Consider the following 19,509-nt stretch of genomic DNA (forward strand, 5'->3'; position numbering starts at 1 on the left):
GACACAGGATGGGTTAGTAAAGTTGAGTAAAGTAAAGTAAGAGTTGAGGTGTCGTGCAGTTAGGGAATGTACTAGATTTGCCTAAAGAAATGGGTTTTAAGAGCATGTTTGAAGGATTGGGGTTCGGGTATTAGTTGGATAATCCAGGGATAGGGCATTCCAGAGAATTGGTGCAACTCTGGAAAAGTCCTGGAGACGGGAGTGGGAGGTTTGTATTAAGAAAAAATAATCTACGGTTACTGGTAGATCGAAGAGCATGGGTTGGGTGACAGACTGAGATGAGAGAAGAGAGGTAGGGAGGTGCAGCATTGTGCAGAGCTTTGTGGATGAGGGTTATTATATTAAATTGTGTTCAAAGGAAACTGGCAGCCAGTGCAGTGACTGGCACAAACTGGAGGCATCTGTCTATTATATATATAGATTGTAGAAGAAAGAGTTTAGTGAGTGGAAGACCGATTAGTAGTGAGTTACAGTAGTCTAGATGAACAATAAAGCTTCCTTTCATTACACAAACAATATCGATTTTTTGCCGAAAGTGGACAAACCCCTTAATTTTTCTTTTATGAAAATACCTTAATTCGGCCATGCCTCTAGTAAAATAATACAGCGCGTCCTACAGTCAATGTAAAACAAAACTGCATTGGTGAGAGAATTAAACATTCAAGACCATGCCCACTATTTTTATATTACATACATTTATAAATCAAATTGTACAGGGAACCCATGGGGATAATCTACCTTCAGACGTTCTGCAATCAGTGATGATTATTGCCTTCATACAAGTTCAGATATCATTGAAGACTTAATGTTATTTGTGCCTACAACTTATTAGATTATATAACGGTTGGATAGATTTTCTCATGAAGGAAATGAGACAGACTATCAACATTGTAACTGGATTTTGTATAATGCAGGAAGTACAAAAAAAATTATCTATTTTTAACAATATGGCGATCAAGAGGAGCTATGACCATACATTATCAGAAGAAATGTGAAATGTATATTATTTTAATCTTGGAGACATATAATCAGTGTAGATTTTTTCATATGAAAACCTGTTGCAATATTACAACATTGGCAGTCATTAAATAACTTTTGGACACTCTGGGTTAAGGGTTCGAGATCTCTCTCTGCTATGATACGGTCCTTCGGACATTAAATTGTGAAATTAGAAAAAATATAGAACCATTTTACCACCACATTACTGTTTGGCACAGATGGCTCCATGTGTTGTAGATTTGTCAAAGAACTTTGGAAATTGGGATGCTTCATGGAAACAGCCAATGGGCTGATGTAAGATAGTGTGCCAAATGTCAATGGGTGACTACTTTCAGGGTTTGGTCACATGTGGGGTTTAGACTGTGGTTTGAAACACAATTCAACATTTGTAGAGAGAAGATTTGCCCAATTGTGTTAATATCACGTTAACATCACGTTAACATTGTGTTTGTGTAAACACAATGTTAATGCAATGAGAATCTTCTCTCCACAGCTTTTGAACCCACCAGAAAATGAATGCCATGGTGGAAAAAGTTGTCATAAACCATTGAAAGGACCCATTAAGAATCACTTTGATAGATATCAGGTGTAACAACAAGCAAATGTTAACCTTCCTTGATATTCAAACTAGTCTGGGCCACCAGTAAGGCTGTTGTCCCTAGATGTTTTACAGTTTAAAGTCTTTCACTCCTATACAGTGTACCGGTGTTCACTGCAAAGAGATCTCAAGACCACAACTGAGTAGCAGCTTGCAGGCATTGTCAGTAAACAGGCAGTGGATCAAGACAGGCAGCACAGGAAGTCAGTAACAAGCCAAGGTCATACATAGAGGATTTACGTTCAGGAACATAGTCAAGGAACAAGCCGAGGGTCAAAAACATGCAATGAAATACAGCCATATTTAAAAAGCTGGGAGGCTTTGATCAGACACTATGATTTAGGCAATGGTGGGATATATAGTTTCAAATGAGTGCAAATAGGATAGGATTACATAAGCTGGTGGGCATATTGGCATTTTAAGAACCCAAAAGAGACAGCACCTACACCCAATGGCAGAAAGGAGATGTAGGTACAAGGCAAAGGCTTGCATAGATATTACAGAACAAGGGAACTGTAAGTTACCTGTTCAGTCATAAATAGGAGCAAACAAAAGTATACTTTGGGCGCAATACAGTCATGAGCCTGTATGAGTTTTATCATCTTTTCCCCAATATAAAAGGAAATGACATTACTTCTTACATGTTTCAATGCAATCATTCATTAATTTGGTTCTCTATTTCAAGGTGTTGTTGAGCAGCACATAAAACATCACCAATGCCTTTTTCCAATCAACTTCTATGAAAACTCACACCATCAGTGAGCTTCTGCATTTTGCTAGCAAGATGGAAGTCAGCAGAGATGACCATCAGCAGAGAGAAACCATTTAAAGGGGTTGTCCGAGTTTAAAAAAAAAAAATATATGTGGCCGGAAGCGTGGTTACTAAAACAATAAAGCTGTACTTACCTCCCGGTGCCCTCCCGTATCCAGCGCTGCTCTCGCTCCGGTCCGGGGGCCATGTAAACAAACATGGCCGCCGGAGCAGCGCTGCATTCAGCTTCCGGTCCGGATACAACAACCTTCCGGTCCCCATACACAATGCTGTGTATAGGGACGGATAGGCGTACCCGGCCACGGCCGGCCGGAAGCTGAGTCCAGCGCTGCTCCGGCGGCCATGTTTGTTTACATGGCCCCCGGACCGGAGCGACAGCAGCGCTGGATACGGGAGGGCACCGGGAGGTAAGTACAGCTTTATTGTTTTAGTAACCCCGCTCCCGGCCACATATTTTTTTTTTTTTTTAAACTCGGACAACCCCTTTAAGTAGAGAAAAAAGCACTAGTTATCATATTTTTTTTTCTTATATTTACAATACTACAGATTAACATTCAATATGATCAATAGACTATTGCTACACTGCAAGCACCCATGAATTTGGTTCCATATTTCAAGCTTAAAAAAATACATCACTATTGCCTTTTCCATTAGCAAAGTTCTTCATTCCAATACTTCAGTGATGGTGAAGTTTTTAAGTTTTACGCAGTAACTTATTACTCCCTGCTCTCTCACAGGTTTCAATCGTATCAGCGTCCTGAGGACATCAATACAGTGGAAAGGATAAATTTGGATTATCATTGTAGCTTTCCTCCAGAGTCCCCTGAACAGGAAGAATCACAAGTCCTGGAGCAGGAGCTCCAATTTGAATTCAGTTTTGTCCACGTCTCCAAGCTCTCAACATGGCACGTCCCGGGCTGCTGGTGACTGTCGGAGTTCTGTATGGTGACCTCTGTGCTGGGTGATGGGTGCCCACAGCGAGAGCTCTGTGTGCCACCTCTGGCACCCGTGCCATAGGTTCACCACCACTGTATTAGAGGAACACTTACATGATGCAATGTCAGCTTTATACTTCTTGTTTCCAAAAAGGCAATAAAAAAATAAAAATTAAAAAACCTCAAACAACTGGAGCTTTACATATAATCTCTTTTTAATGAAACAATTAATTTTATTGCATTAAAAAATAAAGAAAAATTACAAAGACAGAGCAGTCGACATATAAAAAGGCACAAACCAAAAAAAAACAAAAAACTGTGTAGCCTATTCAGTGATGGAAGAGAAAGCAATGTACCGACATTCACCGCCTTTCCTCCCAGGACACATATCACAGCACTGAGGGGGCTAAATCTCCGGAACTAAAACAGCTATAATCACCCTGGTACCTGACCGCCATCCAGTAACCCCAACAGACAGCAGAATACAAGGGCCGACATCGGCAGTAGTGCATTAATTCAGAAGTTGGGTTCATGCAATGTTTACAGTAAATATTTTTTTGCCATTTATAAATTATGTGTTACTAATAAGAAAAAAAAAAACATTACAAAAACTCCCCAAAAATTCACTTCTGCAATGTTACTCTGACAGCCATCGGCACTGACAATTTTTTGTACTTTTTCATAGATATCATTTTTTTATCTTAGAATCTGTTCTTCCACGTTGGATTGAAAAGACTCATTCATCCCTGCTGTGAGCGTAACAAACACTACAAATGATTATAGTACAGTTTTTAAAGACATTTACAATTTTTTGTGTTTTTTTTTTTTCTGTTTCTTGGAGTCATCACTCTATTAAAAATAGATTTTATTGTGTATATCTTAATTGCTCAGTGGATTTTGGAAATCAAGTAAAATCGAAAAAAAAAAATTTAAATTATCCTGCGTTTCCCACAATAAAAATCTGATTTACCGGTAACATTTGCAGCACTTACAGATGCTAAAGTGCAGCCACAAACTGCAAATGCCTTTCGGTGTGGGGAGGGTTAAAAATTTCCAATGCACAGGGGAGCCTGGATTCCCCTGTCACTGAAGGGGTTAAAGGCACCTTAATACAATCAGCTTAGAAATTTTGGTTACTTACTAAATTTTATTTTTTTTTAAATTCAAATAGATTTTTGCTTTCAAAAGGACTTGAATTAATATATTAAATTAAAAAAAGTTACAAAAAATAATTCTGATATTGATTTCACGCAAGCATTCCCATGTGTGCACCCGAACTTAATTTAAATTATTATTTTCCATAAAATTTCCTGTTTAGAAGAAAAATGAGGAGGTTCACGTTGACTTTTGCCTTGTCAAACATTTTCATTACAGCAACTCCGTCGTACTGCATCTGCAGCAAGTCCTGAAATAAAAGAGAGAAAGAGGCTACGTGATAGAGAATAGAAATAAATATATATGCAGCAACCAGGCTCGTCTTTAAGAACAAATACTACATGGATGCCTCCAGTCTGTGCCAATCACTACACTGGTTGCCTGTCTCATTCCGGATACAGTTTAAATTAATAACCGTCATCCACAAAGCTCTGCATAATGCTGCTCCTCCATAACTCTCTTCTCTCATCTCAGTCTATCGCCAAAACCATGTTCTTCTATCTGCCAGCGATACTAGACTAATCTCTACCTTAATTCGAAGCTCTCATGCACGTCTCCAGGACTTCTCCTGAGCTGCACCAATTCTCTGGAATGCCCTTCCCCGGACTCTCAGACTAATACCCACCCTCCAAATTTCAAACATGCTCATAAAACCCATCTCTTTCGGCAGCCTATCACACTCCCTAACTGCATGAAACTTCAACTCCCTCTTTACTAGTCCATCCGATGTCCTGCTCCCCCTACTTATCCGGCAAACACACTAGATATATACCAAGTTCCAGGCTTCTCTTCAGTTACTTTCACCTTGGACATTGTTCATAACATGGCGGCTGATGGCCGGTTCATCCTCATAGACTGTAAGCTCTTGTGTCACCCCCTCCTCCTCATAGACTGTAAGCTCTTGTGTTATCCCCTCATCCTCATAAACTGTAAGCTCTCGTGTCAACCCCTCCTCCTCATGGACTGTAAGCTCTTGTGTCATCCAGTCATCCTCATAGACTATAAGCTCTTGTGTCACCCCTCATGCTCATAGACTGTAAGCTCTTGTGTTACCCCCTCCTCCTCATAGACTGTAAGCTCTTGTGTTACCCCCTCCTCCTCATAGACTGTAAGCTCTTATGTCACCCCCTCACCCTCATAGATTGTAAGCTCGTGTCACCCCCTCATCCTCATAAACTGTAAGCTCTTGTGTCACCCCCTCATCCTCATAGACTACAAGCTCTTGTGTCAACCCTCATGCTCATAGACTGTAAGCTCTTGTGAGCAGGGCCCTCACTCCTATTGTTCCATATGAGACATGTAATATTATATTTGTATACATCCCATATGATTTGTAAAGCTCTACGGAATTTGATGGCAGATCCTATTCCTGCCCAGATTGTGGCATGGCCACTCGCTCCCTATTCACACCGCTGTATCGGCAGAAACCAACCACAAGCAAGGCCTGTTTGCAGCAACTATTACACGCACTGTAGAGTGTGCGAGGCCTAAAACTAATTTTTACCAAGACGGGAAGGAGTATTGGAGGAACCAACAAGGTTTTTGTTATTTATAGTTATTAACTACAGTATAGTATATTTGTTATAATAAAAAGTTTATTTCTGATTTATGCAAAGTATCTCATAAGTTAGAGAGCATTTAAATAAAAATCCTGGTAAGTGATAGGCCTGTGGGTGCACATGCACCGCTCCCCATTCAAGTTTCCTTGTCTGAGAAAACGTACTATTTACAAATGTTCTTATTCTTCAACCCCCTTGTTTTTAGGCTTTTACACTTTAGTATTTTATTCATATATAAAAACATGTATTTTCCATGCTTTAGGTACCTGAAAGTGAAGCTGGACTTTTTCCATCTCTACCCCAAGAAACTTGGCCTTCACCTCAAAATCCCCAACTTCATCTCCAGGTGTAATGTCAAAGAGAACATTTTTGAACCTAAAAGAAGATAATTTTGTGAATATTTTGGTTTTTTTTAATCATTATTGTTAATAATACCAGTCATGCCAGGAAAACCTGCTCAACCTTACATCCAAAACCACTGCAAAAAAGATGTATTTTTATAGTTTAGGATCTGTTGTTCCAGACCAACCTAAATACCTACTAAGTCGTGAACATGTGAATACACTATGGGGCACATTTACTATGGCGTTTCTGCCAGTTTTCTGGCACTCTCACTGCATGTTTTGCTCTCCGACTTATTTATTAGCTGGCGGCGCCAGAAAAAATGACTTTTTCCGCCTGCTCCGACTCGGGCGTGGCTTTGGCGGAGCGGAAACTCAGACGCAATTAATTTGTGTCGCAGCCATTTTTGGGCGCTGTAAAAAAGAAATTTGGTCTAGCAGGGACACAAAACAGTGCTATTGCACTGCTGCCTGTTCTCCGACTGTTAGACACATTTCTGGTGCTCGGGACACATTTTGGTTCCAGGGACAGAAAATGGTATCGGCACCAGAAATGTATCTGCACAGCTCCACAATATTAAATGTGTATCTTCTTCCCGAGAGCAGGTCGGTAACAAAGCCAATGCAGAAACCAACACTTTATGTAAATGTCCCCCTATATGTTTGTTGACATAGTGGCAACTTCATAATCAATAGAAGTTAGTATCTAAAGGGAATCCATCATCAGTTCTGACCATAATACACTATGGACTGTACTAGTTATAGGCCCTGGAGATCTTTGTAACTATATCCCAAGGTCAATATCTGCAAAGGGTTTGTATGTTCTCTCTGTGTTCTCCGGTTTCCTCCCACACTCCAAAACATACTGGTAGGTTGATTAGATTGTGAGACCCATTATGACAGGGACTGGTCTGACAAGCTCTGTGTAGCGCTGCATAATCTGTTTGCGCTATATAAATAAAGGAATTATTATACCTTTAATTGTGTAGTAAGTAGCAGCAGGACTTTGAAAAGCGCAGCTCTTGCATGTGCCTTGCATGAGCCCCAACCTTCTGCTCTGAGTAACTGCTGTAAGCATCCCAACACAATCCTAATACTCATAGCAGAAGGAGGGCTGTGGAGCAGCAAACTGCAGAGAGCAGAAAGCTATTAAGGTTGATAGACCTGTCCAGAGCCCTTGCAAAAGCTGCAGAGTCGATTATACAGTCCTGTCACTAACAGGATACACAAAGGCAAGGTTACACAGATCTCCTGGGACAATATTGAATACTGGCTGCAGTTTTCTATTATCAAAACTTCTGTAATATTTCCTTTAAAGGACACCTACCAACAGATTACCTGACGGTAGATGTGTATTACTCACCTCCCCATCCTGTCCCCGGTCACATGGATCATCTATTGTTATAACTTTGAATGCTCACATTCCATCGAAAAAAATACACAAATCAGCCTGAGGTGCTCTGCGGAGCACCTCCAGACTCCGCTGCAATCTAGTTTATTCTCACCCCGGTATCTCCTGTCACCAACTACGTAGCGTTTCCGAGAACCGGTGACCTCATCGTCTCTCTCTGAAAATCTCACACGTGCACGAGAGAGCCCGTGACGTCACCTGTCGGAACACTTTGTAGACGGTGCCAGGAGGCCCCAGGAGGAATGAATAAATTAGATTGGGGCGGAGCCTGGAGGTACTCTGCAGAGCACCTCAGGCTGATTTGAATATTTTATTTAACTTTTATTTCTACAAAATGTGGGCATTCAAAGTTGTAATAAAATAAGTTTCATGCTACCAGGGACAGGATGGGGAGATGAGTAATACACACCTACCATCAGGTAATCTGTTGGTAGGTGTCCTTTAATACTACTGGCGTTACTCACTGGTTGGTCTGCAGTCCTTCTATTTCCAGAATGACGCCCTTTTCGTGTAGTCGTGCTGCTGTATATTTAAGAGTGGATTGTTTTATTTTCTTGCTTCCTTTCTCTTCTCCTTTTCCATCCACTTTTATGGAACGCCTTGAATTCCTACGTGAAATGGTTTCATGTTAAAAAATAAACCAATCAAAAAGATCAAAAAGTCACGGAATGTTAGAATTTTACAAATGCCAATCTGGAATTCCAGGCAATGCTGCAATCATTCAAAAAATTCTTATTTCTATTTATATCCCAAATATAAGAGATGCAGCTTATTGTTCTCTTTGGTTATAATTCTGTATAAAATCATAAATTCCTAACATAAACTGTTGACTATAAATTAAACTATATGGACTTTGGAAACTAATGGAAAAAAATAACTAAATGGAGCAGTTTAGGACAACCACTCCAGTTACTTTGATGTGACTAATGAAGCCAAGTAAAGTCTCTCTGGATACAGCAATGGCATTTACAAAATAATCCCCCATTATCTTTATCGGTGGGATCCTTTGGGTCAGAACTTCAGTGGAAAGGTGATAAATTACTCATAGATTGAGGCACCCTAACGGTGGTAATCTTCTCATATTTGTTATTCATGACCTTCATTCTAAAATCAACTTTTAAAATTATGGAAGGTGTTACTAGAACCCCTACGTTCTGTAGCTTCACAACCTATTTCACTGTCACACCCTCCCCCCCGCTCCCTCAGCACATCCTCTCCCTCTGCCTGATGTAATCTCTGCAGCAACAGAGGAAGTTTCAGTGCACAGCGAGGTGAGCAAGGTGCTCATGCACAGTGTAAAAGCCTAGGAAGCTACAGCACAGAAGGTCTCTGATAACATCCCCTAGATCCCTTCTATCATTAGCATAATCTTTCAATTGATTTTAGAAGGAAGGAGACCATGGATAACAAATATAAGAAGATTACCACAGTCCCAGTGCCTGGATCTATGCGTAATGTCCCTGGTTTATCATGATGGATTCTGATGGTAGCTATTCTTTAATCTTATGGCTGCAGAGGAGGGGGAATGGACACTTGGTACCTCCTTCTGAGAGTTCACAGCCTCATCACTGAGGAACTCCACAATTCCTTCCTTCTCTAGAATTGTATATATTGTACTTACTTCCTAGTCAAGTTGTCCAGACACGTCTTAATATAAGTGTTGTAATAAGTTATCTGGTCTTCAAAGAACGCAGTCTTGGAGTTTAGAGCATTGAAAGTCTGCTGCAGCTTTACAAGTTCAGCTTTTCGTCGCTGCCTGTGTCGCCTTTGGTTACGGATATCCTACAGATATTATATGGAAAAAAAAAAAACCAGATACAGTTGGGTTATTCCTCAGGAAAAAAATCGCAAGTGGAGAATGAGTTACTGGTGAGCGCAAGGAAATGTACAGTCAATGGGAAAAACTGATGAGCTGGTCCATTTTTTTATCATTACAATGATTTTTGACAGTAAAAATGGTTAAAAACAGAATAAAAATGTCATCCTGGACAAAATTTTGTTGGACCCAGAAGTGATGAAGCTGAAGTGTTGGAAATGTCGGTGGGTGTTGGAGTTGGACCCCCAAAGCACTTCAGCCGCCTCATTTCACAATTACTTCTCCATATGAAATTAGACAGGAGACACATTTAATGTCTACTTTGCTTTAATACACATAGGAGATATAAGACATAGAAGAGGTATGTGTTGGGGGTCCAGAGAAGAAAGGGTGTAATATGAAAAAAACTGGCCGCAATAGTTTATTTGTAGCTAGGCCTACTCTACTTATAGAAAATCTACCATTTGATTTCATGCATTATGAACCAAACATACCTTGAGAATGCTGTAGCTACACTGATGCAGAAACATATCTTGTTTAATACTTGAGCTAAGTGGTTTACCTGAAAAAAAGATTAGAACATTCAGGACCTTGGGAAAGCTGAGTTGGATTCAGTCTGTAATTCATAAACACATGACACGGAGCTTCCTGAACAGTCCAGACTGGACTAATCAACCCGAACTGGATGACTCATACACACCAGCTGGGGGATGGTGCAGTAATTGATTACTTCTGCCTGTCAGCCACAACACAGCGATTACATCATTCTTTGAAGCAGTGCATACTTTATGTGAAAGGAGAAGTGCCAAGCCCAGGCACAGAAGCGACAGAGCTTCATTATCATCATTTTATAATCGTTTTTTCAGCAAAAACACTCAGCTCAGGGATTAAACAATATATGCTTCTGCATCAGTGTGGCTACAGCTTTCTGAAGGTATGTTTGCTTCATAATGCATCAAATCAAATGGTAGATTTCCTTCAAATGTAAATGTCATAGCATCAATCAAGGGTGTTAATCACACGGGGGGGAGTGGGGGTTGTGCCAAACCGGCATATGGTCCCAAACTTTTAATGACCCCACAAAATTTGGTGCATACACAAACTTTGTGATTCGGGTCCGCACACGTCTATATATAACATAGAAAGCAGTATTTTTGTAGGTACAGTCATTGAGGTCTGGAAGGGGTAAGTATTTGGGAGAAAAGAACCCACAAAGTCCCAACTTCTGCCATTACTTGATGGATGCTGGGAGATCAATGTTACAAAATATGTTGATGCTAGGAAGGAAAATGATAAGAAAGAAAACTGCAGAACCTTTGCAATCTCATTGATAATTTCTTGGTACTTCATTTCCTCCGACACCAGTCCAGCTTGTTCTAAAGTGCGAAGGTTTCTTAGGATTTTCCTTTTCTTCTGTTCCAAGGGAAGCTGACCATCTTCCAAAACTGATTGGCTTCTCTTCATTTTATCCGGTGTCCTTGCATCAAGGGCAGCGCGTTTCTCAATGACCTTCAAGTGCTCATTTTCCTATAAGCACAGCGCAAGGAGATGCTTAGTGAACTGGTCTACAGCTTTTAGGCTTTATGCAGAGGGTTTTGGCTCATTTACAGTAAAAAAAAAAGTATTTCATGAAGTAAAATTAAGATGCTTAAGGAGAAACATTAATACTGGATTAATTTCAACAAAGTCTTTTAGAATCTATTCCAAAAGGATCAAATATTCTGCTTACCAGTAGTTATATTATGCCCTAAATATCGAACCTTTTTTATTTATATTGTCTTGTCAGAAAGGGGTTGTTTAATATGTTAAAACTAAATGACCACTAATGAAATAAACAAAAAACATTACTTATCTACCCATCCCTTGTGATTGTTTTCACTGACGCTGATGGATGAAGACAATTCCCGAGGGAAGGATGAGGAGCAAAGTTGATTTCTCTTCATATCGCCAGCATCACTCTCAACCCCCATGTTCGCGAGAGAATGGTTAATGATATAGCAGAGCCGAGTCACACACATCCACTGTCTCTCTCACCTCCTAAATTACCCCACCCTCAGGAATTCTCTTCAGCCAGGTTAGCCGTGTCAGTGAGGAGGCGGGGTAGCTTGACAATTTTTTAGAAGAATTGTGGCTCTAATCCCATAGATAGAGGCATCGGTGGAACATGTCTAAAAACATCCTATGGGTAATGTGCATAGTTTGTTGGGGGGGATAGGGACACTGGTGCCAGGTTCTCTTTAAGAGAGTTTGCCACCTTCTCCAAGCATTATAATTTGCCGGCAGCATGTTTTTATGTTTGTCCATTGTAATTATTTTTTTTTAATTCCGATTTTAATCCATTTGCTAATGAGGTACCAAGGATGTTGTGACTTCATGACTTGGAGCACTGCTATTCCTCCCAGGACCACTACCCCCTTTCAATCAGATTAGCAGGAAATTTATCTTTTTTTAGTAGCATGAGGGCAACATTGTACAAAGAGGGAAGTGATGTAGGCTGGAGTGTGCTGAAGACACAACTATGGTACAACAACTCCCTCATTAGCATACAGATTAAACTGGGAATATCTTGAAAGACATAAATAATAAAGGCATGTTGGAAATCACAGTGCGTTTCTTTAAAACATGTTGCCAGCAGTAATGCTTGGGGTAGTTGATAGAATACCTATAAATGTCACTCATGCTTGCTTATTTAAGACGGGTCACATGCTGCCATATACAAGCAGTCCCCAGGTTATGTACCAGATAGGGTCCATAGGTTTGTTCCAAATTTTTGTTGGCCTCTGTCACAATTGGATCTTAAAAATGTTGGATTGTCATAAGAACCAGGATTATCAATAAAGCTTCATTACAGACTCCTGTGATAATTGTTATAGCTGTGTATTGCAGCCTATGGCTAAAGTACAGTAAATTATCAACATCCAGAGGTCTGTAACTAGGGGTCCGCCTGTATTAACAAATCTTGTTAAAAGATAAATCGGTGGTACTTACTTCACTCACTGGACTAATACACAGTATCATAGATTTATAAACAGAAATAAGAATGGAATAATAGCTGACACATGACATAGATATAGGTCACCAACATATAAATATATACTCACCTGTGGCACGGAAGCTGGTGTTTCCAAGATTTCTAAGAGTTTTTCTCCAGGCTGTATTCGGATAACATCTACTATTAACTTCTTAGTTCTGCCACAAAAAGACATAGAACGTTATACATCAAATTGCCCCTATGCTGTATAATACAAGAGTGATAGCAAAGCAATAGTAGATAAGGACACAAAAACAACAAGGCTGCATGTCACAAGGTTTGTAAATTCCAGAAATTGTTTCTAAGTTTAGTTTATACCTTGGCTTTTGTCCCCCTTTCAGCACCAAACTTGGGGACTGCCCATTAAAACTTTAAAAAAAAATTTGGAAAATAGGGGCCCACTCTCGTCGATGAGCATTGTCTGGTATTCAGCAGAAAGAAGTAGTAAGCGGCACTCACCGGTATCAGGGACAAGATTCACTTTATTGTAGGGAATAATTCATAGCAGGGAACATGCACGCCATGCCGAGGTGACGGCAAGTTTCGTGCGGTATGCGCTTTCTCAAACCTCAGGCGTGGCGTGCATCTTCCCTGCTATGAATTATTCCCTACAATAAAGTGAATCTTGTCCCTGATACCGGTGAGTGCCGCTTACTTCTTCTTTCTGCTGAATTCCTGCTGCATGTTATATTCCGCGAGCTGGTTGGATTGTCTGGTATTACCTTTTCCTGAATAGTGAAGACCTATAATGCCAGAAACGGCCTCTGTTACAATCTCAATATCTTTAATAACCAATAGAGCACTTCTTATTACAGGGAATAAGATTTCCCCTGGAAAATTCTATTGCACCAAACAAAAACAGATCGATTCGCGTGTGAAGTAAGGAGAGAATATGTGAGTGGCCATAACACTGTCAGAATACTGTATATGGAAAATGTGGCTGTGTCCTTGAGCCATTTTATCACTGTTGTTCCCATGCAGTTTGTTTATAACTTTGGAAGGAACGAAACGTCCAGACATGTGGGAAAGTATGCAGCCTACATTACAATCCCAATATAACAAAAGGGATTCCTGTAGTTTCTCCTAGAAAAATTGCCACAATTACAGTATGTACTCATACATGTGTAGTACATGGATGTAAGCTCTGCTATATCATACATCAGTGATCACAGGTCACCCACATTCTCTAAAAGGCCGTGAAGTCTGCAACCCCATCATCACCCCATGCTTTATACTGCAGCTCTGCTTAGTAAATAATCCCAACCACAATCTTACAAGAAAGGCAAGACAATAAATGATTTCCATTCAAGCTTTAAATGTAGCTAAAGAACAGATACTGTAGAAATAAGATACTGTTGAAATATAGCAATCCCCAGATTACGTACAAGATAGGTTCTATAGGTTTGTTCTTAAGTTGCATTTGTATGCAAGTCAGAGATGTATATTTTATAATTTATCACACATCAGTGTGAATATAGCCGAAGTCGGGTGTTCTTAAGTAGGGGACCACCTGTACTGTAAATAGATGGATAAATACAATAGATATATGCTATAGATACTGTAGATATATAGCTACTGTAAATAGATCGATGGACTGTATATATACTGTAGAAATAAGACACTGTAGATAGAGAATGTAAATTGAGGGATAAATAGATGCTGATAGATATTGTAATTGCTATATATACTACAGATACTGTAGAATATAATATAGAAACTATAGATAGTTGCATTCGGAGATTGGAAAGTAATGTTGAATTAGGAGAACAGATAGCAATGTGATTGACATCAGCTGTAGAAATTCTATATACAAACAATAGGGGAGCTCATCAGGGCTTGTATGGCAGTTTTTGGCATGCATGCCCCTAAATAATTGCAATGCCTTGTGATTATTTTCCCTCTTTATGTGAAAGGGGTTGCAACCAGTGCCAGAGAGACGGCCAGCATGAGGTGTTCCAGCACTGCGCATGTGCACTCGCTAAAGCCTGACACCATTCAAAAATGTATCTTGTGGCACTGGAGGGGCGAGTTTTCATCTTACGTTGATTTACAATGCACTGGTGTGTGATTAATCACCCCCAATGACTGGATTGTATCAGAGAATGTGTACATTTTCATGCCAATTATTCATATGGATGGTCAATCATGAGGCATATGGTTGTATGGCCTTGTGCATTCCGGTCTTGTTACAATGGTTCCGACCCAATGACTTACTTGATCATGAGGCTCTTCATATCTTTATCTTCTCCTTCCCGCAGATCAAACTTACTGGTTAATGAGAGGGATATTTCTGTTTTCGCCATTTGACTTAGGGCATTCTCTTTGTTGGGATCACTGGAGTCCACTGCTCCCTCACCTGCCATGGGAAGCAATACAATTGACTGGAATTTTACCAGTTAAAGGATATTTGTTATACAGAATGACTGACTGATAATTTTCAGTTCTAATAACAAAGAGTTCTGTTCCCCCAGTATTGCTGAGCGGTAACTGTGGTGGGTTCACTCATAGCAGCTTCAGAATCGCATCCTGCTCCAGGTAATGGCCAGTGTGTATGAGCCACATGCCTCAAATGACTCTCCTACCTCCGCTCTAGTCACTGGAATGGATATTGGTTCCGGCAGTCCGCCACTGACAGGACAACATTGGGATACAGTTCTAGTGCTCCCAGCTGTCTGGGTGCAAATCCACAATAAATTTACTTTATTGGGAGCTTTGGCTTCACTGCCCAACTAACTGCCTTCACTAACGGAGGTAAGATGGCCACTGTTTGCAACAGGAGAGATGCCCTACCTCCGGATGCTGACACTATGAGGTAGTGAGGCCAGAGCAGCTAGCAGACAATGACAGCAGCCAGAGGCCGGGAAAATTTCCTCCAGAGAGCAATTCGTGAACAGTGGCTATCCTACCTCCATTAGTGAAGGAGTAGTCCGATAGGGGACTACCTTAACTCCATTAGTGAAGGGCACATATAATTATGAGACATGAGCCCATCTAATCCAGCAATAAGGGCATGTTCCTCCTCTCTTTGGGTTACAGCCCATTTAGTTGCATCATCCACAGAGCCTGGGATTGTAACCCTCCTATGAGATAACAGACTGACATGTGTTTCACATGGGGACACCATGGGATCACATTACCCCAATAAGGTTCCATGCACACGTCCGCAAATGACAGCCATGAGTTATCGGCTGAAAACTACAGCTAGTTCACGGCCACCATAGACATGCATTGTGCATGGGCAGCTGGGCGCGGGCTCCGCAAAAGATAGGGCAGGTCCTAACTCGCAATGAAGGGGGTAGATGTGAGCAGCACAACTTGCGGCTCACGGGACACATCTGCTCATGCAGACGCGTGCAGGGAGCTTCAAGGGGATGATGCCACAAGTTATTAGGTTAAACACAAACAACAAGAAAATGTAATAAAGACAAAGAAAGAAAATAATTACACAGTCCTATCAAAATCTCACAATAAATATGGCACTGCTATTGTGAAACAAACCGCCCTATGGAGTTGGGGGTAATGAACATATCAAGTCACTACAATAACTTAATTATACAAGCTACTACTCTTTCTCTATATGGGACTTTTGGCAAAATGTGAAGGAGTTAACGGTTTGATGCATAAACATTAGGGACTGTAATCTCATAGCAAAATTGTGGGTGCTCCTGTACATTCAGGGTCATATTTCAAGACATCTTTCAGGATGAGAGAGGAATTGGCCCACTGATGAATACCCTGTTTCTCCAGAAGACCATTTACATAGACATATGTAGCAGAGGGAAATAGCTAGTAATGTTCATCGATACTTATCTCGTACCCTACAGGACATCAAGAGGAAATTACTTGACAAAAAACAAACCACAAATAAGACATTAAAGGCAATGAAATAAGTTTTTCTTTACCAAGGAAAGACTCAACGTCAGGCACGGACCCAAGGGCCTCGAGAAGCTCATGTAGGACGTCATTGTGGTCTGGAGAAATGGCATCCTGATGTTCTAAAAGCAGCTACAATAGAAAAGGGACATAGTCATCAGCCTTGGTTCATATGTAAAAACATTGACTCCTCCACAGAACTGCAAATACATTATCTTCATTCAGTTAGTAAGAGTTTTCTTGATAAATAAATGTGGGCATTTTCTCAACCAACCCGCCTCCAAAAAAAAAAAACCACAACTTCCACTATGTTTTGTGACCACCTGGAATGCCGGCCATTTGGTTCAAGTCTTTAAGATACTGATGCTAATGATAAGAAGAATTCTAAAATGCCCCAAGGCAACAATTACTCATTTTACATCAACCCTACAACCCTCAACACTTTCATGTAGGATACATACCGGTATGAGTGACTGACTTAATCTGTTGCTAATGAAAGGTCAGGTAAGCATCACACATCTATTCAACATAACACATTACATATTCAACCCCCAGAACAAACAGCGCTAATAAAAAGAAACCTTACATTTACATTTCATTAAATTTATCTGCCATATTCATACATCTCTTCAATTGGATGTTATTACCTGTGAGAAGATGATTTCCCATAAATGCAGCCATGTTGTCCCTGAGAAACAAGTATGTTGTCCTTGGATATAACCATCGCTGCTGGATGGATTGCACAAGAAACACATTTTTTTGCATATGAAATGCCCGGGAGATACTGCATGCCCTGCTGCCATCCAGTGGTAATGAATGTCGAATCCAGGTGGTCCGATGCCTCAATAGCGCATATCTGGCCTCTGCTGCCAGAGTATCTGGCCTCTGCTGCCAGAGGGGTGGTCGTATACAAGGACAGCTATCTCAAGAGTCAACATGGCTACACTTATGGGAAATTAACTTCACAGAGTTTGACGTTTATTATGACATGCAATTGAAGAAATGTATATATGTGGCTGCTTGAGCCCCAGCACTAGCCGGAGCAACAGCGAGAGAAGGAAGACACCATGAAAGGTAAGTGGGTTTATTATTCTGTCTAGAGCTCGGTTCTGCTGTATTTCTGTCTGAAACTTAGTTCTGTTGCTGAATTTCTGTACAAGGCTTGGTTCTGGTGCTGTATTTATGCATTGCCTTAATATAATATTAATGTCATACTTTGCATGCCTTTCACCCCGTCGGTACATAGAGTCCATTTTCTGGGAACATTCATGCGGAACATTTAGTTAAGGGACAATGATATAAATGTAACATTCTGTATAAACATCCGCTTCCAATACATGGCACTGTAGTTTTTGTTAATGTAATAATTTTTCTTGTGCTTTGTTCAAGACAAATACTTAACAGATGGGATGAATTATCCGACGAAGAAAGATCTTGCTCCTTCCCGCAACAATGGGTAAAAACACTGCATGAAAGTATCAAACTTTCCACCGTGTATTAATTAATAACATAGTGCGTCAGTGTGGGACGCTCCGCTACACAGGGTTAACATGACAATGAACGCTAGAAGACATGTTAATAACGCACTGTCGGTCACTGATCCCCTGGATGCATACAGAAATGTATGTGGGTGTAATTCTTTCCTTCACGACATGTTATTCACATTCTCCAAGGACACAAAGATTAATAGCCGATCTCGAGAAGACCCCTGAATGTTGAGTCATGGTCTCTACGAACATTCCATTAACTTATATTAGTCAAAACATAATCGCCATTATGTCTGAATTTCCAATGAGCAAAGAGTGGCCAGGCCTTCTTAGCTACGGATAACCACAAACATATAGAATATACTTGAACGGAAACAGGTGGACATATAATTTTTCACCACCTCCATGAACTACACCTATTTCTGTTCTTTAATACCTTAATGTCGCTTCACCGTTTCTGGCTTAGTTGGAATTTTCCATCTGGTTCCCACCATTTCTGAATGATCAATATAATTATTTTTTGGTCTCTACTGTAAGTTGGGCATGGCCGTCTGCTACAGCCCAGGACCACTTATCTGCCTAATAGGTGTACAGGAAGTCCCAGGGTTACGTACAAGATGAGCTCTTTAGGTTTGTTCTTAAGTTGAATTTGTATGGAAGTCTGAACTGTATATTTTAGAATTGTAGCTCCAGACAAAAAAAAAATGTTTGTCCCAGTGACAATTGGAGTTTCAAAATTTTTTGCTGTCAAGGTACCAAGGATTATCAATAAAACTAAAATTACAGACAAGTTCCAGCTGATCATTGTAGCTTGGAGTAAAGTAAAGAATCCAGAAAATTTCACCACAGGTCACAGTGGTCAGGGAGGTCAGTCTGTAACTAGGGGTCGCATGTCCATTAAGTCGGGTGTCCATTAGTAGGGGACCGCCTGTATTAGGAACTGAAACTATGCTAATCAGGCTCTCTATTGGGAGAAAGATGATCATGGGCCGCCCATTTGACAGTAGAGATCCATAAATAATTACATATTTAACAGAATTAATGGTGGAGATCGGAGAGAAAATTTTAACTAAAACAAAATCAGTGGTGTGCCTCCTATTAAGGAATGTTGTACAATGGACCCCTCTAAAAAAATTTAGCAGATGAGTTGAAGTTTTAATACACCAATGGAGAAAAATGTAGAGTAATGTATTTTCATCATTGTCTAAAATTGTCTTATAAAAGGATTTTTTTTCCGAACATATTTAATATATACATACATACATACATATACATACATAGAGTACAAATATATTGGATAACTGATATGGTAAACATACCGAATGAGTATTAATAATTTCTTCTATTGAAATGTATATTACAGGTTTGCTAAGGGTGATCAAATCAGAAAATTCGTCAATGTTGAATTTCTCCTCGGGTTCAGGAACTTCACACGCAGTTTGAAAGAATTTTCTGTAGAGAAGGAAGAAATTTAGATATTTGCATGTTGTGCTTTTTTCCATTTTCTGAGAATAACTAAGGGAACAATTTCT

At 40.2% G+C, this 19,509-nt stretch overlaps 1 protein-coding gene across 4 annotated transcripts in view; it reads right to left on the bottom strand.

The window, feature by feature from the left end:
* Positions 1-4,062: 4,062 nt before the first annotated feature.
* The window catches only part of IQGAP2 (IQ motif containing GTPase activating protein 2), a 190,662-nt gene continuing 175,215 nt past the window's right edge, over positions 4,063-19,509 (bottom strand). For all 4 annotated transcript variants that reach the window (XM_072138147.1, XM_072138138.1, XM_072138156.1 and 1 more), the window contains 9 exons: positions 19,297-19,429; positions 16,520-16,622; positions 14,832-14,973; positions 12,688-12,775; positions 10,901-11,113; positions 9,392-9,552; positions 8,235-8,378; positions 6,285-6,393; positions 4,063-4,709 (listed from right to left, as the gene is read on the bottom strand). In XM_072138147.1, the coding sequence (XP_071994248.1) occupies positions 4,596-4,709; positions 6,285-6,393; positions 8,235-8,378; positions 9,392-9,552; positions 10,901-11,113; positions 12,688-12,775; positions 14,832-14,973; positions 16,520-16,622; positions 19,297-19,429 (1,207 nt within the window). In that variant the 3' untranslated portion in view covers positions 4,063-4,595. The remainder of the gene's footprint in view (positions 4,710-6,284; positions 6,394-8,234; positions 8,379-9,391; positions 9,553-10,900; positions 11,114-12,687; positions 12,776-14,831; positions 14,974-16,519; positions 16,623-19,296; positions 19,430-19,509) is intronic.

Source organism: Engystomops pustulosus, chromosome 1, assembly GCF_040894005.1.
Source record: "Engystomops pustulosus chromosome 1, aEngPut4.maternal, whole genome shotgun sequence".
Lineage (NCBI taxonomy): Eukaryota > Metazoa > Chordata > Amphibia > Anura > Leptodactylidae > Engystomops > Engystomops pustulosus.